The sequence below is a fragment of the Gobio gobio genome, assembly GCF_949357685.1.
Source record: "Gobio gobio genome assembly, chromosome: 15".
In the NCBI taxonomy this organism is placed as follows: Eukaryota; Metazoa; Chordata; class Actinopteri; order Cypriniformes; family Gobionidae; genus Gobio; species Gobio gobio.
The window spans coordinates 20,087,494-20,112,250 of record NC_137108.1 but is presented as its reverse complement, the minus strand read 5'-3'; the positions used below and the strand labels follow the sequence as shown (position 1 = coordinate 20,112,250).

At 38.2% G+C, this 24,757-nt stretch overlaps 2 protein-coding genes across 2 annotated transcripts in view; one reads left to right on the top strand and one right to left on the bottom strand.

Annotated features, from left to right (window-relative positions):
- gtf3c6 (general transcription factor IIIC, polypeptide 6, alpha) overlaps window positions 1-24,757 on the top strand; it is a 1,355,101-nt gene that overhangs the window by 245,544 nt on the left and 1,084,800 nt on the right. The gene's annotated exons all lie outside the window — the stretch shown is intronic.
- chn2 (chimerin 2) overlaps window positions 1-24,757 on the bottom strand; it is a 73,598-nt gene that overhangs the window by 8,955 nt on the left and 39,886 nt on the right. Inside the window, exons 7-9 of the mRNA XM_079837519.1 lie at window positions 14,548-14,634; window positions 9,216-9,300; window positions 575-748 (exon numbers count right to left, since the gene is read on the bottom strand). Of these exons, the coding sequence (XP_079693645.1) occupies window positions 575-748; window positions 9,216-9,300; window positions 14,548-14,634 (346 nt within the window). The remainder of the gene's footprint in view (window positions 1-574; window positions 749-9,215; window positions 9,301-14,547; window positions 14,635-24,757) is intronic.

Here is a 24,757-nt window from a genome sequence, read left to right as displayed (position 1 = left end):
CCATTTGTTTCCAAAGAAGTTTTTGATCTGGTCTGACTTACTTAAGGCAATATGTGCAATATTGTAATGAGGTTGGCCCGTAACGTGAAGTGTCTTGACACTCTGCGTTACGTAATATTCAGAAGTCAGTAATCAATATCTTATTCTTTGTTACAGAGTATTTGATGTTGTGTATGGATTATCTTTGAATTGATTATGTAATTGGCAGTATACATTGACCTGACTGTTAATAAATTGTAAAAAATTTTATCCTTTCTGAATTACTCTGTAATTATTAACTATCTCCAGTACGGAATGGTAAAATTGCAACAAAAGGTTAAAACAGAATGATTAAATGTGTGACTAACTATTAAATATAAATGACCAAACAACCAATTGCATTCTATCCTAAATTTGAGATTATGATAACTGGAGTCAGATAAAGAATATTATAATTAAATCCATTTTGCCCAGCTGAAAAACCCAGAACCCGCAGCGACCTTCAACCACAGTTCGTTACAGTCCTTGGAACAAATTTTCACGGGCCTTACAATGGGAACCATTTATAGCACTCCATTTTAGAAGTGTTCAGTACCTCTGTGTTCGATCTCTTTGATACACATGTCCAGAACCATCGGCCGTGGCGTGTTGTGGGCTTTGACCAGCGTGGTGAGATCACAACTGAAGACCTTCTTGATCCTGCGCAGGTCCGGCTGACAGTCGCTGGGCACTAGTTTGGAGCACTGTTTGTGCACATTCAGCCCGCAGTCTGCAAGAGCAACAGGTCAGAGGGTTAGAGGAGCATGACACTGTTGTCTCCAAAGAGACAAAAAGACTGGAGAGCCAAAGTTTGTGTGTGTGTCTAGGGGTCTAATCGAGAGTGTATCCTCAGGGGTAAAGTATACGTGCAGAGACAGGTGAGTGTCAGTCAAGCTGGGTGGTAAAGTGCGTCACATGCTGCTGTATGCTTGTGGCTCTGTCAATCTGAGAATGTAACCTTGAGTAACCCTGGGCGAGTTTCCCAGCGGGCCTACATACATGTATGTGTGTGCAGGTGTATATCAGGGTCCTCTCATCACATATACGTGAAATACATCTGCTGAATTGAACAACAATTCTTCTGCTCTTGCAATAGTCAATACTGAATTTTTGTGTCCCATTGTTTTCACACACATTTTGTTAATGAATCACCGCAATGAATCTGTGCTTTTACAGTTCATCTTTTCCAGCAACACTTAACAATAAAGTTAAATTCGTCAACAGTACTTAATGGGATAGTTCATCCAAAAATTACAATTTTGTCATCACTTACTCAACCCTCAAGTTGTTCCAAACCTGTCATCAAATGTTGTCATCAATTACTCACCCTCATATTGTTCCAAACCTGCATGAGTTTCTTTCTTCTGCTAAGCACAAATACAGGGAGTGCAGAATTATTAGGCACGTTGATTTTCTGATCATATTTTTTTTCCAGGCACATTTGACCAATTCCAAACCACAGTAATCCTAATAACTACTATTGATTTAGTATTTAATAATGTATACGTGATATATAATTGTTCATGAAGGCTGGAAATAAAAATCACCTTATATTCAGGTGTGCAGAATTATTAGGCATGTTTTCTTTTACAGATAAATTGAGCCAAAAAAGAGATTTAACTCAGACTGAAAAGTCAAAAAGTATTAAATGCCCATGAGAAGGATGCAATACTAATGCAATACTAGACATTGCAGTTAAGGCATGACCATTGGACAGTGAAATGCTCGTTGGGTCAGCAGGATCTGACAAAAACAGGTGGTGAAGAAAAGACACCTGTTAACTGCAAAAGAATTAAGAATTAAGGTGAAGAATTAAGGGTGAAACCATCAGGAACCCTTTAGTCTCCAGCGCCACCATTTTCCAAAGCTGCAACCTACCTGGAGTCTCCAGAAGTGCAAGGTGTCAGGATCTCAGAGACTTCAGTTAGGTAAAGAATCCTAAAAAATGACCCCCACTAGATAAGAATCACAAGCTGAAGTGTTGTAAAATACATGAAGAAGGTTTTTTTTATAGGCTTTATGGACAGATAGGTTGAGAATGACTCTTGAAGGACCAGCACCACATCCTCTAGTACCACTGTTTGAAGAATTCATCTTCCAGAATCTGGCAGTACGTTTTGGGAGTTCATTTTTAGTCCATCTCTGCAAAACGGACTTCAGGATGGACTAAAATGAACTCCCAAAACGTACTGCCAGATTCTGGAAGATGAATTCTTCAAACAGTGGTACTAGAGGATGTGGTGCTGGTCCTTCAAGAGTCATTCTCAACCTATCTGTCCATAAAGCCTATAAAAAAAACCTTGCAGCTCTGGGTTGCAGCTCTGGAAAATGGTGGCGCTGGAGACTAAAGGGTTCCTGATGGTTTCACCCTTAATTCTTCACCTTAATTCTTAATTCTTTTGCAGTTAACAGGTGTCTTTTCTCCGCCACATGTTTTTGTCAGATCCTGCTGACCCAACGAGCATTTCACTGTCCAATGGTCACGCCTTAACTGCAATGTCTAGTATTGCATTAGTATTGCATCCTTCTCATGGGCATTTAATACTTTTTGACTTTTCAGTCTGAGTTAAATCTCTTTTGGCTCAATTTATCTGTAAAAGAAAACATGCCTAATAATTCTGCACACCTGAATATAAGGTGATTTTCATTTCCAGCCTTCATGAACAATTATATATCACTTATACATTATTAAATACTAAATCAATAGTAGTTATTAGGATTACTGTGGTTTGGAATTGGTCAAATGTGCCTGGAAAAAAAATATGATCAGAAAATCAATGTGCCTAATAATTCTGCACTCCCTGTATATATATATATATATATATATATATATATATATATATAAAAATTGGCAATTGAACAGTTGACGTTAGCCATTGACTGCCATAGCAGAAAAAAAAATACCATGGAAGTCAATGACTACGGTCTGGTTACCAACATTCTTTAAAATATCCTCTTTTGTGTTTAACAGAAGAAACTCATACATGTTTGGAACAAAATGAGGGTGAGTAAATCATGACACAATTAAAAAATGTTTGGGTCCCTTTAAGTACTGTTAACGAATTGAACTGGAAAAGTGTTGCTGGAAAAGATTAACTGTCCAAGCACAGATTCGTTGCGGTGATTCATTAACAAAATGTGTGTGCATGCATCATACACTAAGAATAAATACGTTACAATATTACATTTTAGCTCAAAATTGGAATATCGCATAAAACATTTGTGAATAAAGCACCGTTTTCCATAGAGAGGGTTATTCAAATCTTGCCCTGGAGGGCCAATGTGCTGCAGAATTTAGCTCCAACCCTAATCAAACACACCTGAAGATGCAAATCAATGTCTTTAGGTTCATTAGAAAATCACCGATAGGTGAATTTGATCAGGGTTGGAGCTAAATTCTGCAGCACATTGGCCCTCCAGGGCAAGATTTGAATAACCCTTGCAGTAAGCCGAAGAGAATAAAATTGACAATTGCTAATAAACTGGCTCTAAGACAAATGGAATTTGCTGCAGTAGGAGAAGCCACTGTATATCTAATAACTTTGTATATAATAAATTACTTGTGCCTTCGAGTACGCAGACGTAACGCAATAAAGTTATCTTGCTTTCGGAGAAGGATGCCTGCTGTTTGGGAACACAGTCATTCAAGACAGTTCTTGGGAGGTAGTTATACCGAACCACTTTGATGACAGACTTTGCTTAGGCATTTCGGAATGACCAAAACAGCATTTCATATGCTGTGCAACAAGATCAGTCCACTGGTTAGTCCAATTACGCCATCCCATCGCAAAGTCATGTCTTTTATTATGCGCATAGAGAAAATGATTTGGTAAAAGTGTTTCCATCATAGTTTATGTGCATGTTTTTCTTATTGGATAAAAAGTTTATCCGACTCAATTGAGCGCATACGTTTTTGATGTGCATTTTTAGAATTTATGTGCATTGATACTTTTTTTATGCAATATCCCAAAATGTGCATAAAAATAGGTGGATGAAAACAGCTAATGATACCTCAAATGATCTGGCTCATAAGGACAGGTGTTAAATCAGAAAATATTATGTATACACAGAGAAAAAGGGTGTCAAAATTGTACCTTTAGGGGTACAACAGCTTGTCACTGGGGCAGTACCTTTAAAAGGACATGTTTGTACCTTTTTTTTTTAACCACAAAAAGGTCCATAGTAGTACCTTAAGGTGCATATTTGTACTAACTTGAGTTTTTTTTTTTTACTTAAGCCAGTAAGCAATCACCTAGCAACAACCCAGAACATCCTAGTAAACACAGAACAAAGCCCTGGGAACCACACCCAAGCATCAGTAGTGATGTTTCCAAATGCACACAGCCCTTGCATTTTCTTCGAAAAATGTAAAAATGTAAAAAATTCTTGGTAGCAAGAATGGTAGCAAGAATTTTGGTAGCAAGAATTTTGCTACAAATAATGAGTGCCATTTAACTCAACAGGTTTTTCATCACCATCAGAAGATGTGAAAAAAGTGAGCAGATTTTGTGTCATTTTAGCTGTAATAAACCTGGTTTGATACCCTGCCTTGACACTGGGACAGTGGTGTGTATGAAGCAGAATGTGGCACTAGGGTGGTCTGTCTCTGTGTATCTCCAGTAGCATTCCCATGCTGTCCCACTGTTCCTCAACTTCAGCAATCCCATTAATCACTCTCTCTGTCTGTTTTACTGCCTGCTTGGACCCCTCCTTCCCATTTTTAGGCCATAGAGAAAAAACAAAAAAACAAAACAAAAAGAAAACACTGTGTTCCTCCATATGGGCCTGGGGACACATTCTACTCCGCTCTAATTCTCAATGTGTCTGATGACACTGACTCGCCTGGGGGCCAGTGTGAAATAAGAGAGGCTCCTGTGTGAAAAGAAAAGGCTTGAATAATGGCCCGAATGGATGAGACCATTTACAGTGAGAAAAATCAACAGAAAAGCCTTGTGACTGAGTTTACGTACAGAGTGTTTTGGGAAAGTGCTGTCAAACAAAAACCAGCACCGTGTTAACATGAGATCTGACCAAACCCGTAATCATGGCATTAAGGTGCATCTGTTTATCTAGGGCACATCAAGGAACATCCTGTATCGAAGGTGGTTATGGATTTAATACGGTTGCTTTTTTGTAGATATTTTTTTAACATTCTTAACAAAAAATGGTAACACTTTACAATAAGGTTTCACTTGTTAACATTAGTTAATGTAATACTAAAGCCGCATTTCCACCGGGGAAACTTTCCTCAGGAATAGGGCCTTGGGGTGGTACTCGGTGTGTTTCGACCGCAGGAACCAGGGTCTAAAAAGAATTTCCCCTCAAAGCGGCCCTGCTTGCGAGGTAGTACTTTTTCAAAGTTCAGGAACTTTCGGGGGTGGGACTTGGGCGCTGAACATGCTGATTGGTTGAGTTCACGCAGCATTCTATTTCAACCTAAAAGTCTGTTGCGGTGTATGCAGTAAGAATTGTTTGCTATTCGAATCAACAATGGAGTTTAAAAAATACGACAGATGGGCCGACGACGAGGTTCAGGCTTTATTACGTTTATTTGCCAAGGGCTCTGGTAAGTCACGCACAGTGCTACGTCACCAGACCAATCTTCACGGTACTTTAGACCGCGAAAGAAACACAGACAGCAGCAGGTCTGGGGGAAAATGTTCCTGGGACAAATTGTTCCGGGTAATTTCGGTGGAAACAGGGTTTAACATGAACTAACCATGAGCAATACATTCGTTACAGTATTTATTAATCATTGTTTATGTTAGTTAATAAAAATACAGTTGTTCATTGTTTTTTCATGTTATTTCACAGTTCATTAACTAATGATAACAAATACAACTTTTGGTTTTAATAATTCAGTAGTAAATTTCTATCTAGATACTTTAGATCTGTTGTGGGTCCTGTGTCTCACCTGGTTGCCCGTTGACGGCAACATTGCACAGCAACATTGCTCAAAAAGTTGCCCCGTGTATCATCACCTTTACAGTATATCCCACATGTTCTGGGGTTATATATACAGTGGGGAGAACAAGTATTTGATACACTGACGATTTTGCAGGTTTGCCCACTTACAAAGCATGTAGTTTTTATCATAGGTACTCTTCAACTGTGAGTGACGAAATCTAAAACAAATATCCAGGAAATGTAAGTAATTAATTTGCATTTTATTGCATGACATAAGTATTTGATACATCAGAAAAGCAGAACTTAATATTTGGTACAGAAATCTTTGTTTGCAATTACAGAGATCATGTGTTTCCTGTAGTTCTTGACCAGGTTTGCACACACTGCAGCAGGGACTTTGGCCCACTCCTCCATACAGACCATCTCCAGATCCTTCAGGTTTCGAGGCTGTCGCTGGGCAATACAGATTTTCAGCTCCCTCCAAAGATTTTCTATTGGGTTCAGGTCTGGAGACTGGCTAGGCCACTCCAGGACCTTGGGATGCTTCTTACGGAGCCACTCCTTAGTTGCCCTGACTGTGTGTTTCAGGTCGCTGTCATCCTGGGAGACCCAGCCACGACCCATCTTCAATGCTCTTACTGAGGGAAGGAGGTTGTTGGCCAAGATCTCGCGATACATGGCCCCATCCATCCTCCCTTCAATACGGTGCAGTCGTCCTGTCCCCTTTACAGAAAAGCATCCCCAAAGAATGATGTTTCCACCTCCATGCTTCACGGTTGGGATGGTGTTCTTGGGGTTGTACTCATCTTTCTTCTTCCTCCAAACACGGCGATTGGAGTTTGGAACAAAAAGCTCTATTTTTGTCTCATCAGACCACATGACCTTCTCCCATTCCTCCTCTGGATCATCCAAATGGTCATTGGTAAACTTCAGACGGGCCTGGACATGCACTGGCTTGAGCAGGGGTACCTTGTGTGCGCTGCATGATTTTAATCCATGATGGCGTAGTGTGTTACTAATGGTTTTCTTTGAGACTGTGGCCCCAGCTCTATTCAAGTCATTGACCAGGTCCTGCGTGTAGTTCTGGGCTGATCCCTCACCTTCCTAATGATCATTGATGCCCCACGAGGTGAGATATTGCATAGTGCCCCAGACCAAGGGAGATTGACCGTCATCATGAACTTCTTCCGTTTTTGAATAATTGCGCCAACAGTTGTTGCCTTCTCACCAAGCTGCTTGCCAATTGTCCTGTAGCCCATCCCAGCCTTGTGCAGGTCTACAATTTTATCCCTGATGTCCTTACACAGCTCTCTGGTCTTGGCCATTGTGGAGAGGTTGGAGTCTGTTTGACTGAGTGTGTGGACAGGTGTCTTTTATACAGGTAACGTGTTCAAACAGGTGCAGTTAATACAGGTAATGAGTGGAGAACAGGAGGACTTCTTAAAGAAAAACTAACAGGTCTGTGAGAGCCGGAATTCTTACTGGTTGGTAGGTGATCAAATACTTGATCAAATAGGTGATCAAATACAATGTGATTTTCTAGATTTTTGTTTTAGATTCCGTCACTCACAGTTGAAGAGTACCTATGATAAAAATTACAGACCTCTACATGCTTTGTAAGTGGACAAACCTGCAAAATCGGCAAAGTATCAAATATTTGTTCTCCCCACTGTAGATAGGGTTTGGTGAAAAACAAACTGAAATTCAATGCATGATTTAACGCAAATCCTGACCTTGGCCGTTGGTCTTCTCTGCAGCTTCACGACATTTGCGTTCATGAGACTCTATTAGCGCAGCAGTTCACTCCGTCTCGGGTATCAAACCACAAGTTGTAAGAAATCAAGATGAACAAAAACATGAAATGCAATGCCTAGAAATCCCAATAAATATAAAATATAAAAATATGCAAGGGAGACAGTGGCCAAGGTCAGGATTTTCGTTAAATAAAACATTACATTTGGGTTTGTTTTTCACCAAACCCTATCGTTTACCCCCAGAACACTTGGAATATACAGCACGTATTGCATGGGATCATTCTCTGATACTTTTGTGTGTTTTTAATAAAACTTGAAAGTCGCTATTCACTGTCATTACGAGTGGGTCACTGCGAGCGGGACATTTTGTGAAAATTCTCCTTTCGTGGTACATAAAAGAAAGAAGGGCATACTGCATTAGAACAACACCAGGGTGAGTAAATGATGACTTAATTTTCATTTTAAGGTGAAATATCCCTTTAAGGGAGATCACACTGTCAAGGTTTATTTAGCGATAATGACCATCTGACAGTACATTATCCCTTAATTAATGCCACAGTTAATATGAAAAAAGAACGAACAATACTTTTATAACATTTATTAATCTTGTTAATTAATTAATAACAATTGTATATTAGGTTAATTAATAATAGTTCATAATTTAGGTTAATTTCTATATACAAATACATTTTAACAAGGTTTTGTGTATAAATTAAAAGGCATAGTTCACCCAAAAATAAAAAATAAAACACAAGCAAAACATCTTTTGTGTTCCATACAGGTTTGGATGGCACAACATGAGGGTGAGTAAAATATGACAGTTTCCATTTTTTAAGTTGATGTATCCCATAAACATTAGCTTATTTTAGTTTATGTTTTTATCAAACATGAATGAACAATCAATGAACAATAGCATACTCAAATTTATCTCAATTAATAAATGCTATAAAAATGTTTCATTTTCATTGTTAGTTCAAGATCCATAATTTTAATAATAATTTAAAAAATGATTGCATAATTCATTCAAATCACTTCTACAAAGTAACCAATAAAGTGTCATACTTTGTGATAAAGTACAGGGTGTATGAGCATCTAAGCAAGTGTTTATGTATGCAAAGTGTAGCCTGATTGAATTGGCAGACTGCCCTGGTTTACCTGGGTGTGCCTTTCTCACAGTACTCTATGGTGTATACAGTATGTACATCTATAAATAGTCAACACTCAACAGAAGGCACTCAACTGGTTTGGACCAGGTGTCATTTAGGAATGCAGAGTACTACCCACACATCAGCATACTAGTTAAAACCCTTATTGTCCCAGGTATCACTTTCAGTATTTAGCCTCAGGTTTCCACAGCACGTTGGAACATTTTTACAGGCAATTAGGCATTGTTACCAGAACGGCATGGGAAATTAACTGGATCCTGAGCGGCTATTGATTGTAACTTGATATGAACAATTCTCATTGGCTGGTGCCATAATTCTGATGGACAGTTTATTTGTGTGTAGGAGGGTTTGTGATTGGTTGAAGGGTTACCTGAACAACGGACGCCCTGGGCGATAAGACCCCACATGAAGTTAGCACAGTATTCACACCAGTGCGGCCCCCTGAAGGTGTGCACCTACAGCAAAGACAAAGTTGACATTGTGAGTCAAATACATGCACACAATGTCAGTGATTTGTTCATCTCTACATTTTCATTTCCAGCTAAAGCTCACAATGAGAGTTCCACAGAAAACAAATGATGACAATTACAGAGCATCTCACATTCATACTGTATACATATAATGCATAAAGAACCACTGGCATTGTTATTTTATAAACTTTGGCAGGGTACTGTTAAAAATTGTTTATGTTCAGTATTTTATTAAAATTTTTCCTAGTGACTGGAAAATGTAAATTAGATCGATTATAAAACAATATTTAAAAGGTACACTATGTAACTTTTTTGTTCTAAGAGTCAATACATCATGAACACTGCTTCTAAAACATGTTTTTGTCTTACCCCAATTCACTATGGTAAGCCTATTTTAAGTGATTATATTCTAAACCTGTCGTAATGGTTTTCATGGGAAATTGCGTACACACTCACTCACCTATGCCTGCGTCGTTAAATCCATAAAGCTACTTTGATGCGTGTATGGATAGGTTAGTTGTCACAATGACCAAGAAAGGTTTCATGGACTATGCTAAATCTCAAACCTCCATGGAATCACCCATTTCAAAAAAATGCTGAACAGAAGAGAGTCTGCTGGCAAAAAGAGAATGCAAACAAGCTCGTAATAAAACCAGAATCAACATGGGCTTGGCTTTTCGGAGATTGCGAGAACTGAGGGACTTGAAATGTTGTAAAAGCGACACGGAGACGATGGCTTTTTTATCACTCAACATATTTAATTGAACAGATTAATTGTCTCTAGCTCTCTAACATAATTCATCGTAAAGCATTATCTATTGTGAAGGGTCATTTCATTATGGTGGTTGCTGCTGTGCTGGAATTTATTTTCAAGGAAATACTGTGTCTATTAATGGATATAGCTACAGTAATGTCACTGCCTAAATAGATTAAAACTGTTGCTTGCATGACCATCAAAGGGTTAGTTCACCCAAAAATGTAATTTCTGTCATTAATTACTCACCCTCATGTCGTTCCAAACCCGTAAGACCTTTGTTCATCTTCGGAACACAAATTAAGATATTTTTGATGAAATCTGAGAGCTTTCTGACCCCACATAGACAGCAACGCAACAACCATTTTCTAGGCCCAGAAAGGTAGTAAAGACATTGTTGAAATAGTCCATGTGACTACAGTGCTTCAACCTTAATTTTATGAAGCGACGATAATGCGCTGTTCACGTGAGCACCATGATACATGTGTGTGATGCTGATGCAGGAGCTGGCCAATACAAAGCCGGCGTTCTGACGTAGAACCCGGAAGCGCTGCAGTGTGTTTATTACGTCAACAGCGTAAGAGTCTGACACAGAAGAGAAGAAATTCTTCAATAAAGTCGTTATTTCTGTTTATTTTTGCACACAAAAGGTATTATTGTCGCTTCATAACATTAAGGTTGAACCACAGTAGTCACATGGACTATTTTAACGATCTCTTTACTTCCTTTCTGGACCTCGTGGTCGTTGCATTGCTGTCTATGGAGGGGTCAGAGAGCTCTCGGATTTCATCAAAAATATCTTAATTTGTGTTCCAAAGATGAACGAAGGTCTTAAGGCCTGTGCACACCGGGACGATTACCGTGCACGATTCGAGACGTTTTTCAAATTTTAACTGGCGATGCGCCATGTGAACGTGCAAATTCAGTAGATGGCGCTCCGGGTACACAAGGTGGTGCTGCGCCACTTTACGCTTCTGACACTCGCTTGTCACACAGAAGAAGAAGAGAGACAATATTTACGTGTTTGCCAAAACCATCCACATACTTTTTGCTAACTGGCAAGCAGCATTATCAGCTCATCTTCTTTGTTGTCTACTTACCTCCTCTTCGTCGTATCAATGTGTGCTCGGCAAGACCAAATAGTGTTTTCCTGTAACCTTAGCAGCTCCAGACACGTGAACAAAAGCGGCAATCTCATTGGTCAGCCAGTTTTTAACGCGTCAAACCCATAGACTGTAAAAAAATATGGACGTAGTGTCCGTGATGTCACCCATAGGATTTTGAAGAGCAGTTTTGAAGCGCAAAGTAGGGTCGAGCTGGCCGTTGCCATCTTGGCAGCGCGTCACTCCCGGATAACAGAAAATGGGCAAAAAGGCAGGACGTGGGCGGAGCTGAAGTGACGCGATGACTAACAGACAGCAGATAAACGGCTATCCATCTGTCACCCGAAGTGGTCACGTCCTTAATTATGCAGAACTTTAATGCTTTATATAATGTAAAAATCCAACGCTCTCCATTGACTTTGCATTGCGCGAGGCTGCCTCCTTGTCATTTCAGACTCAACACAAAACAGAACAATGTATAAAAGCTGCTATGTGACAAGGTGTACAGCAAACAAGCTAAAAAAAAACAGAAATACGTTTTTATAAGCTGTCGAACCAAAAAAACGAGCGTTTAAGGAGACAAAAGTGGAGACAGACAATAAGACGTGAAGCTTCAGCAGGAAGAATGGGTACATTTTGGGATCCTGACACTCAGTATGCCTCAGTGTGCCTATGTGTGCAGTAAACATTTTGTCACTGTTAAGTCAAATATCCAAATGTCAGTTTTATATATTATATTTCCTGTCGCCGATTACGTTCCCCTCCAGTGGGCGTAGTTCACAGTGTAATATAGCATGTCGTGCTCTGTCTCAATTGCCTGTATCCACTTTTTTGTCCTTAAACGCTCGTTTTTTGGGTCAACAGCTTATAAAAACGTCTGGGTTTTTCGTTCTGGGTTGTTTAGCTTGTTTGCTGTACACCTTGTCACTTATCAGCTTTTATACATTGTTCTGTTTTTTGTTACAAGTCAAAAATGACAAGGAGGCCGCTTCACGCAATACAAAGTCAATGGAGATGGTTTGATTGCCCACCCCCCCACCCCCCCCCACCCCACCCGATGGGCGTGGTCTTCAGATTATGACGCGTGTCGTTCTGTCTCTATACGCGCGAGATAATCGTCCCGGTGTGAACAGGCCTTAATGGGTCTGGAACAACATGAGGGTGAGTAATTAATGACACAATATTAATTTTGGGGTGAACTAACCTTGGGTCATATATTTAGTGCATTTAATGTCACATGCATGATGTTTGATGTAGTTTAGGAAATGACAGCCAGTGACTATATTTCAAGGAAGTGTCAACCCTACCATCACTGTCAAACCCTGAGACAGCAACCAAGCACTCAAGTGTTAGTTTGATCACAGGAACAAACTCCTAGCCAAAGTTCTGATGAAATAATCAAGCCTGTTACTAAAGACTAGAGGGTGGTACCAAAAGAATGCACTGTAAATAGGGTGGACCCCCTGCATAGACACAGCCCTGACTTTTTTAAAATTAAAATGCATGTGAGTCAGATTACAGGATTGCTAGGAAAAATAATGTTTCTGGCATCTGTTACCAAGCTGCTGAAAGTCACCCGCAAAGCATGTTCCCATGCACGCCCTTGTGCTGTCAAAACACTGTTTAAAGATGGACAAAAGAAAAGACGCAACACACAGGGTTTTTCAACAAAGCCCAGGTGTATGAATGCTGATGTATAAATATCATAATGAGAATTCTCGTCATTTGTGTCCACAACTACTGGCTGTTCTCCAAACCCTGTGAACTTTCTACATTCTATCTGAAATGCTACCCAATAAGTGACCGATTTGCACCCTAAATAAGGCAGAAACTCTGTGCATCAAATAAATAGCACTCAATATACTTATCACAGACAAAGTTTAGGTAAAATAGCCAGTTAGTTTGTTTTTTGGGTAATACAGTTTATTTTCTTTTTTGAACTATTACATTTTATTACTTCTAAACATTATCTTTTGTACTTCTTCTTTTAGTATCAAGTATTATTTACAGTCAATAGTAAATATTTCGCTCTTCTTCGTCCACCATCCTGGATTCACTTTTCCACTCAGCTTGTCGCAATGCATTTTGATTTCTCGAAATATACATTTGGTCGAAACGGAATATCTCAGAAGCCAACATAAATTACATTGTCTTCACATCGCCTTCTGTACCTACTGAGTGAGCTCACTAGGTTTTGGAACACATCCTGTATGAAAACACTAATAAGGGAGGAGGTCAATACTGAATAATTCATTATGCTCTTATGACTGCAGGTGACATCATGAGAAAGATGTTATAAGGAAGCATCCAAGTGACGCGTTGAAGTCAGATGATTGCTTTGTTTTGCTCTTTGAGGGTTTAAAAAAGGAAGTCAGATGACGATACACTGTGTTGATTCTCAGCCTCAGTCATTTTTCAGAAACTGAAAAGGCATGAAATGGGAGTCTCCATTTAGCAGCTCAGCAGCAAGAGGTTATTGATTTGTGCAATCAATTTTATCAGTCAATAGCGCTGTTAATGGATTAAAAGCATAGGCAATTAGGCTCATAGGATAGATTTAGGCTTATTGATACAAGGCTCACAGTACCATGCATTTAAATGCTGTCAGCACATAAACATTTGAACGACCCATCAGTAAACATTCAAACAACTTCAGAGTAGTGGCCAATATGGGGTGCAATAAAAGTGAATGACTTCATTAGGCTCACAATGAACATTTCAAGTTTTGTTCGTTTTTAAATTAATTAACCATTCAATTAGGACATGAGAAATTGCAAACATATATATGCACAGGACATCACAAAACATCTTTAGTTAATACAAGATGTTGACTAAAATAACTGATAATTCTGCATGAAACATTTGTTTTTACATTAAAATTTACTTCATATCAAATTACGAGATGACATCCTCGGACTCAAATATTCATCTTATTTTTTTTTATCGTTTTTTTTTTTGATCATACTGTAAAAGGGATCCATGTGCAACTTTGTTGTTGATGGGGGCAAAATACTTGTATTTAATTCTCCTATACTCTATATGCTTTTGTAAAATATTTAAAAACGATAAAAGCATACCAGGTTGCATTGGCTGTATTAAAATAGCATTACCCAATAGCATTAAGTTTCTACCATTTTGGTTCTTTTTACAAGACGTCAATAGAGAGTATATGATGAGATGAACAGTTTTTAGTCAGCAATTTGTACACTACCATTCAAAAGTTTGGTCTGTAAAATTTGAAATGTTTTTTAAAAGAATTATCTTATGCCAACCAAGGCTGCATTTATTTGATCTTACTTTACCCAAATTCTTGAATGGTAGTGTAGTTACCATAATATCAACATGACGTACAGTAGTCGTAACACAACCACTTACCTTAAAGTTGTGGATCTTCTCGTAGTTGCAGTGTTTCTCCGGTCCATCCTTGAGTGTGGTGCGTCTGCTCAGCGGTGACGGGGTGATCTGCGAACAAGCCAAAATCTTGAGAGGCTTCCAGAGGAGGGCACCTTTACTGCCCAGATTCACCCCCAGAGCTAACGCCAACAACTCCTGGTGCTTACGGTCCTTCTGCTTAGCTTTGTGAGGGGCTAATTCACCTTTTGCTGACCCCTTAGTGCTAACAACCAGGGCCCTGGGCCTCTGAAAATCCTGCATCTCCTCTGTAGAGGAAGAAGGCAATGATGTGGAATGAGGGATAACAGTGGCAACTGTCGTGTGGGAACTGAGTCAGTCCTTGACTCCTTCCTTGGTAATCTGGGTCGAATGAGAAGGGGGACAGCCTGGTCCTGCATGGGCAGGGCTGGGCTGGGGGTCGGGGGGGTGGGCGGTGGGGTTGTGGTGGGTGGGCTGCCTGGGGGCAGGAGTGTGTCTCAAACAATAGCACACATTCAGCACTCTGGGAGAGTGGCAACACGAGAGAGGAGACATTGGGAGGAGTGAATGTGTCAGTCTTGTAGATGCATCTCAGCAGGTTTCTACAGTGGGATCAATGCAATCCAGAACACAGCAGGGTTATTATTGTTAACTATTACAGAGCCCCACACATGAGATGCGGACAAGCCAAGAAATAAGAGATTTACTCTGAGAAGAGTAGGTTCTCAAAAAAGGTCTTTATCAGGTCTAGTCCCTGTCTAGCATGTAAACATTTCTGTGGATTAGCCTTCTAGTCCTCTCTCTGTCTCTTCACTTCTGATCGTAACTTCGGTTACAAATCGGATCAGGATTTAGGCAGCTTACAGTCGTAATCCTGCATCACGGAAAAAGCCTATAGTGCCAGAATCCCTTGTTTGGGGATTCAGACTTTTTTTAGACTACATTTAAACTGGTCTTATGATCTGTTGCATCTAATTAAAAGTGGGTAGCGCCAAACAGGATTCAAAATGTTTTGTGATCTGGATCACTCAAACCACATTTGGGGGTCACTGAATAGGGTTTACTTTAAGCCTTTCACTCATAGAGGTCATTACAGTGGACAGCTAATCAAAAAGCCATTTTGTCGCCTATGCATGGGGTTTGATGGCATTGTTGCACATCAACCAATATAGTGGAATTTAGTTAATCACCCTATACAGACATATAGCTCTATAAACCATTGTATGTGGTATATCCATCCATTCCTTCTATTCTAGGAGACTCTTGCAACTAATGAGTTATATCACTGCTAAATTTTCCAAGTATTGATTTCAGAGTGGGAGGAAATTCTGATCATCTGTCCACTAAATTGGACATTATGCATCACTAGCTATATTTCAGCTACAATTCATACTATTACAGTAATAGTATGAATTGTAGCTGAAATATAGCTAATTATGCATTGATGTCCAACAACATGCACTGTTGTTCTTGAAAATACTTAATCTGCAGTAATCTGCAGTTCTTGGCTGTAAATAAATGTATTTATTGTGCTAATTAATGTATTTATTTAAAAAAGTAATCTGATTGCATAATGGATGTTACTTGTAATGCGTTACTTTACTCGTTACATCAAAAAAGTAATCTGATTACATAATGCATGTTACTTGTAATGTGTTACTTTACTTGTTACATCAAAAAGCAATCTGATTACGTACATGTTTCTTTTGATGCTTTACTCGTTACATGAAAAAAGTAATCTGATTGCATAATGCATGTTACTTGTAATGCTTTACTCGTTACATGAAAAAAGTAATCTGATTACATAATGCATGTTACTTGTAATGCGTTACTTTACTTGTTACGTGAAAAAGTAATCTGATTGCATAATGCATGTTACTTGTAATGCATTACTTTACTCGTTAGATCAAAAAGTAATCTGAATATGTAATGCATGTTTCTTGTGATGCTTTACTTGTTACATGAAAAAGGTAATCTGATTACGTAATGCATGTTACTTGTAATGCGTTTCTTTTCTCGTTACATCAAAAAGTAATCTGAATATGTAATGCATGTTACTTGTGATGCTTTACTCGTTACATGAAAAACGTAATTATCTTATTGCATAATGCACGTTACTTGTAATGTGTTACTTTACTTGTTACATCAAAAAGTAATCTGATTATGTAATGCATGTTACTTGTAATGCTTTACTCGTTACATGAAAAAGTAATCTAATTGCATAATGCATGTTACTTGTAATGTTACTTTACTGGTTACATCAAAAAGTAATCTGATTACATAATGCATGTTACTTGTAATGTTACTTTACTTGTTACATCAAAAAAATTATCTGATTATGTAATCCATGTTACTTGTGATGCTTTACTCGTTACATGAAAAAGTAATCTAATTGCATAATGCATGATACTTGTAATGCATTATTTTATTCGTTACATCAAAAAAGTAATCCGATTACATAATGCACGTTACTTGTAATGTTACTTTACTTGTTACATCAAGTAATCTGATTATGTAATGCATGTTACTTGTGATGCTTTACTCGTTACATGAAAAAGTAATCTGATTGCATAATGCATGTTACTTGTAATGCATTAGTTTACTTGTTACATCAGAAAAGTAATCTGATTACGTAATGCATGTTACTTGTAATGCTTTACTCCCAACACTGCTCATTTCAGATGAGATTGAAAACACCTGACCGCTAGTTTTTCCACAGTCTGAAAACATCAATAGATCAATGTAGATTTCAGTCTGAGTTTTTTTTTCAGAGATGAGAGTTTTGGTAGAAATTTGTAATGTTTTATCATAATCAGAATAATCAGCTAATAAGGGTAAATCGACATGCTTTGGTAGACAGGAGGAAGCATAAGTGTTTTCTACATAGTCTGAGTTGGGTTTCCACAGATGTGTACCTTCACCAGTTGGAATCAAATCCTCATGTTCTGCTATCAAAGACACACAAATTTCAACTTGTATGAAGTTCTTCTCTGTCTGCATGTCGAACAAGAACCTGAATTGAAGCTGTATTATATATTTTTATAGTTTTTAATACAAATAATTACAAAGAAATGGAGAGTAATACATTGAATTAAATGTGAGATTTTGAAAGGCACTGGAGAAAGTCAAACGTTGTTCGTTCTCAGGTAAACCTTTGCTTTTTATCTTATGCATTTGCTTTTTTGTTGTTTTTTAAAAAAATGGAATCCTTAATGGAAGCTTAACTGTACTTGCTTGACGCACAAGAACAAACCTCAATGGTTCTCGTGCTTCTGTGAATAAAAGCCTAGATTAAATCTGTTCATCAAAGTGAACATGTCACTTCAGAAGACTTGGATTAAACTGTAAATTATATGGATTACTTTTTATAATGTCTCTTTGAAGCATAAACATTTTGGTTGCATTGACTTTTAATGGAGGGACAGAAACTTTTCAGGTTTAAAGGGGTGGTAAAGGACGATTTCACTATTCTAACTTTAGCTAGCGTGTAATGTTGCTGCTTGAGCATAAACACCATCTGCAAAGTTACAACGTTCAAAGTTTAAAGCAAATGGAGATATTTGCTTTTAAAGAAATCCATTTCTAAGGACTACAGCAAACGGCCAGTAGGCGACTACAGACATTCCTCCAGGGTTGGTGACATCAACAGGCTCAATATTTACATAAACCCCTCCTCCAAGAATATTAAATATGGGGGGTGAGGCCATTTTGTATCGCGGCGCTGTTGTGGTATAGTTAGGCTGGAGTGTTGTTGCCGCAATGCCGACGAAACGCTGTTATTTTCATCAGGATTGCAGGTCTGGGGTACTTGCTTTGTTCAGCCTTCATAGGGATGGGGGTGCGTTGCAGAGCGTTTAACATACAGCATGTTATATGCATGTGTGTTTGAGACGGAGGGGAACAGGCGCGCGCGGGGCTTCCGCTGCACATCTCACGGAGGAAAGCTTCCACAAACTTTGCGAGTTCAATACAGGATTCGCACAACGTCAGCTGCGTGAGAGAAACACGGCCAGTGTGAATCATGCACGACGCGTGCGCGGCTCCCGCAGCAGATTTCACGGAGGAAAACTTCCACAAACTTCGCGAGTTCAATACATGATATGCACAACGGCTTGTCCTGAAAGCTGGATTTACAAACAGAAGCTGTTTACGGGCCACAACCTGTAAGTCTGATTTATTTTTCATCGATGTGTTTTCCTGTAATACATTGTACGTTGTAGCAAGGAAGTAAACAGATGACAACACTGTTTTGCAAACCAGTCTGTTAAATGCTCATTCATACTTAACGTTATCCGACGAACACCTAACGTTACAAACACTAACGTTAAAATCTCAACAGCGAACTTGGCATTAGTGTAAATTATTCTTTGATTAGAGCTTTTATGTATTGTTTATCTACAGGCATGCTAAACATGGTTCTGTGTGTGATTTGGCTAACTTACTAGTAAAGCCAATGTTTAGTGTTCGTTTTGGGTTAATAGTTCTTGCGACAGATATTTGGCTATAATCGTTCTAAAAATACAAAAGTAACAGTGCCGTTCAGTAGCGATCACTAGACCCGCAGTCTTTACTCTTGATGACTGAACAGGTTCTGCTCGATCATCTTCACTAAAATGTTCTGGGTCTGATTCGGGCTCAGATTGGTATGGTTTTGACACCATTGTTTCTAATACTGACCAAAGCACAGCCTCCAGGTAAGGGGCGTGGCGTTTCCGATAAACGTGCACTGCGGTTGGCGAATCACAACACACTGGGCCAGCTAACCAATCTGAGCCCATTGCGTATTTTTGAGGGACTGGCTTCATACAACCCGGAAAGCATCATACCGTTTTCCAAGGAGGGACAGAGCAGTGTAGAATAAAGGTCAAATATATGAAAAATAATGCAATTTTTTTTTTAAACGAAGCATGAACACGTTACAATGCACCCCACAAACACAATCAAGCCTTCAAAAGAATGTGTTTTACCACCCCTTTAATTAAAAAATAATTTGGGTTTCAAGGATGAACGAAAGCCTTATGGGTTTTAAACAACATGAGGATGAGTTAAAGGGATAGTTCACCCAAAAATGAAAAGTCTGTCATCATTTACTCACCCTCAAGTTGTTCCAAACCTGTATGAGTTTCTTTGTTCTGCTGAACACAAAAGAAGATATTTAGAAGAATGTTTGTAACCAAGCAGATAGAGCAACCATTGACTTCCATAGTATTTTTTCCCTACTATGACAGTCAATGGTTGCTCTATCTGCTTGGTTACAAACATTCTTCTAAATATCTTCTTTTGTGTTCAGCAGAACAAAGAAACTCATACAGGTTTGGAACAACTCGAGGGTGAGTAAATGATGACAGACTTTTCATTTTTGGGTGAACTATCCCTTTTATTAATTATTAATAATTTAATAATTTTCCCTTTAAGTACTGCCTACTCACAGTACCTGTCAATCATCCACTATGTTAGAACAAGCATTTTAAACTTCATAAACATTCATTTTAAACATGCAAATAGAAATAGAATAATTAGAAAATAGAAAAGAAATAGAAATTCAATTTCTGATCTCAGGACCATCAACCCTTGTGATCAGATCATCCAAGACGGATGTTACTACTAGTACTAATACTAGGTGTAAATAAGGACTGATGAGCTGCATTTCCACTGTCGCGCCAAAACCGAGCGAGACTCATTTTCAGGCTGTTGGACCATGACCCTTCTCAGCAGGAGACTGCTGCCGAATCCAGCAACATTGTCTGGGTATTTGCTGAAACATCCTGTGTAGAACACACGAGACTTCCTCACCTCACAGATAGAGCACGACTGAGTGCCTAGTATGGGTGGCCGGTCATTTGCATGGTTAAATCCATTAACAAAATTAGGAGATTAGGAAAGAATAATAGCGATCTGATGAGTAAAAAAAAAAAGAATGCTGAAGAGGAAGAAATGCAACTTGGCTACAGCTCACATATTCTAGATATGCCACATTCATATACATGATGTACCTGATTTTTCTAAGAAAAGTGGGGCGGAGAGTGGAAGCCTGTCAGGGTTGTGTTGAGTAATAGTATGAGCACTGCTAAAAAAGCGCTGGTGTGGTTTTTATTGCTGCTGACCTTCCACAGTGACACATTTTTGTGTGCTGGGGGTACAGGGCCGTTAACATGTGTTCTAGTGGTCGACTGATATGGGATTTTCACGGCCGATGCCAATATCTAGGGCACAATACAGCTGATGGCTAATATAATGGCAATTTATATAATCAATATAGGGCTGTTCAGTTTGTAGTCCTAACCCTAAAAAGAATGTGTGAGGAACGAATTCCCTCTGGAATTTCCTATGGGTTTTTACAATAGCAGAGTAAGGTTTTTAAATATCATTACATGCTAAAAAAAGTTGCTAAATGAGGACTAAAATGGCTTGTGAATGCCAGCTAACACAATGTTAGCAAATTAGGTTTTTACAAATTCACATTTGAGACATGACTGTGAGTAATTTATGTTGTAGAACAAAACAATAAAGTATTTTCAGGTGAAGTTAAGCACAGAATCATACATAGAAAACAGCTTTAATAAAAATCCCATGGCTAATTAGCTGGTTAGCCTACAAAACTGCCTCTATGGAAAAGAAGTACACTTTAGCATACTTTTAAAAACATTACTTTTTATGGAAATAATATACTTTAAATACATTATATATAGCTATTATATATATATATAAGTGCAAACTGAGTGTAATGTTTTCAGAAACTTAACTGCAATTAAATGAAAATGTATTATAGTTTACATTTATATTAAATGCATTTAGCTGAACTTTAAATAGCTTTTTTGACTTAGGAGGACTAAAGTACATCTTTATATGTAGCTTCATAATTGCTTATATTATATTATATTACATTATAAAAATATAACTTATTTTGATGAGTTAAATCAATGTACAAACATATGTTGTCATAACTTATTGATCATGTAATTTCTTTACAGTTTTGTCCTTAATGTATTTTCTATTAAAACGTGTATGTCATGTATTCAAATATATTTGTAATTTGTAATGATGAAGTTGCAATTAAGTACATTTTAAATGCATTCACTTTAAATGTAATATCAAATAACAGTTAAAATTATAAGTACTTTACATATGCTTTTTTTATGTTAGTCAAAATATATAACATAACACACACAAATAAGTGTACTTCTTTAAAAGTATGACTGACTGATTCATTTGACAAAAAAAAGTGTCATTCACTACCCTCCCCGTCGTTCATTTTTTAAAGTTGACATCAACCTTAGTATTCCTCAATCAATTCATTATAAACAATATAACAACAAATCTATAAAATGATAAAAGAATGCCTGTTTTCCCATTCATTTAAAAAAAAAAAAAGTTTCATAAATATGATATCTCCAAGTACAATTTAATTTCAACAAGTATATACAATACAATTAAGTGCACTTATTTTCATGAATAGCTCTAGAATGCTAGCAAATGAGATTGCTAAAATACAACAAATAAACTATTTAATGCTTTTTTACTCAAAAACCATTGAAAACCAACATCTAGTGCAGATAGCATAAAGTGCAATACCATCACTGAAGTAAATACAGTAACTTACTGAGGTTCATACATTTAAGCTATACACTCAAAAGAAAAGATAAAGGGATGTTGGGGAGTCACATACAGTGATACAGGGGAAGAGGGAGATGGGGCGCACAGACAGTGTGAGTGAATGAGCAAGACTTGCACTTTTTGTCCTAAGGCAGATGGCTTCTTGTCTCCTAATGAAAGAGGCGCAAAAGCAAAGCACAAAGGAGAGACAATAAGGCCTAGTCTCTTTTTAGAGACCCCTGTATTGACAGTAGAGACACCATAGCTGAGGAGACAGACAGAACTAGGACACATAAAGTATGTACAGTACAAAAACGCATCCTATGCGTTATACACAGAGGGAAATGTGCTACATTCATTTAATACACTATTCAGTTATTTCAAAAAACTGTCTATCACTGTCAGCACAGTTGTAATATTGGGGATTTTCTCTATCAATACTTAATCTTAGAGACCTTGTGGCTGTAATGACAATAGATTTTCATTTATATAAGAAAAGACGTTTAAAAATGAAGGACAAAAGATTAATTTTGTCAAATCGGCCAAACAAAGAAACCACCAATACACTGTGCCTGTGAGAGCCATTATTATGACTAATTTGTAAGACAACCGGAGGAAAATAAAAAACTATCCTTCATTTTAAAAGCTGCAGTGCTGAAATATAATGTAAACAACAATGATAAATCACCACAAAGCTCAGCGCTAATTCTAATAACTGCGATCCATCAGCAGCGAGTGGTTTTAGGTGGAACTTGCCAGGCCAGCAGAACACTTCAGCGATTACTGTTATTAAAGGAAGAGAGCCATGTGAACTCTGAGCAGCGCAGATGACCAGACAGGCAAGGTGAGCGATTCATTCAGGTTAGCACACAAGAAGACTGCCGTCATAGAAAGACACACCTCGACTCTGGTCCCTAAATGTGACAGTGAGGTTAAAGGGATTTCAGGGTGTGTGAGGTCACTGTACAATTTCAAGTGAAAATATAATAATTTGATTGTTTGGTTGATGATGATTACCATTTATCCATTGTAACAAACTAGCCAAGCCTTCCAGGTTGAGCCAATTATCATGAAAAGCCTTAAATATAGATCCATAACAATTACATAGTTAAAACACAATGGAAGCTCACAAGACCAGAGTTGTTATTAACTAAAACTATTAAAAATCATTTAAAAAAATATTATATTCATAAATATTGAAATAAAGCTGAAACAAAATAAAATATAAAAATTAAATTAAAAACTTTGACTTAAAAAAAACTTAAAGCTGCAGTCCGTAAGTTTTGCCTCTTTGTCACCATCTCTGTTTGGAACCTGTAATTGCAGTTATTTGTGGAATTATTATCTTTACGTGCGTTGTGCATCGGCAAGGCTCCTCAGCGCGGATGAATCTAATGCTTTGAGGAGTTTGTGTGGCTGTCATTCATTCACCGCACCAGTGTGGATACTGTACTTCGGAATTACAGATACTATGTCTTGGAAGTATGGAAAATGTCATCTGAACAAGTAAGTAACATGTCTGCCACTTTTGCTCTGACCGACTGAGAAAAAAAGCATTACAATAAATCGCGCTACCAACGGTGATTGAATATTACGATCGCTTAGCTCATATCACATCAAACCGTGCTAATTATTATTAGTTAAACTTTGTTCTCAAATTGTTAATGTTACAACCCTCTACGCACACCTTGGCAATAGAATCGCTATACTTTGGCTAGTACATTTTTTGGTTTAGTCGCCAGACTGATATACTTTATTGTATTATATTATACTTATATATATATATATATATATATATATATATATATATATATATATACACATACATACATACACTAGGGGTGGCACGGTACATGGAAAAAAAATGAACCGTTCGGTTCGCTTGTCTCGGTTCGGAGTGTGTGCGTCGCGCGGTTCGACGCATGCGCAATGTATCCTCGTGCCCGTATGTTACACCCTCAGACAGTGGGTGTCCCTTTCGCACAAAATAAGAGGTGTGTTTGTGTGGACATACAGTAAAGTAAAAGTGGAGTGCTGCAAGTCACGTCACGTATAGAAATGCAAGTGGGAGAGATGAGGAAGACTGCCCGGAGTTGTTGGAGGATGTGCCAGTGTCGTATAGCAGGCTGGGCAGATGCAGTGCGGAGAGCGAGAGCCGCGCGCCCGTTGCGCATACACACACTGGCAGTGTCTCGCGCAGCTGAACCGTGGCTCGTGTATTGCAAATACAGACAAATATAGTCCATTCTGTCACATTTTCCGGTGTTCTCCTCCGACCCCTGTCTGTCTCATGCTTTGATTTATGATGGGCAGCATATATCTGCTGCAAATGCGACCGTGTTCCCCTCTGTCTCATACACACATGCATATATAACATGTTGTATATAAGTAGTTCACATGATAAATGTAACATTTAAAAGTTAAGATATGCTTCTAGTTTTAATAATTTAAACATGCCTTTGAAGTTTGGGCAAGAACTTCTAGCAGTGTTGTGTTTTCGTGTATTTAATTTTATTTTTTCACAGCGCTGGATGTCATATGGTGATTGTGAAACACACTGAACACTTCATGGTGAAATTTGTTAATCAGGTCAGCTGAATTAAAGCCACAGTGTATTGTT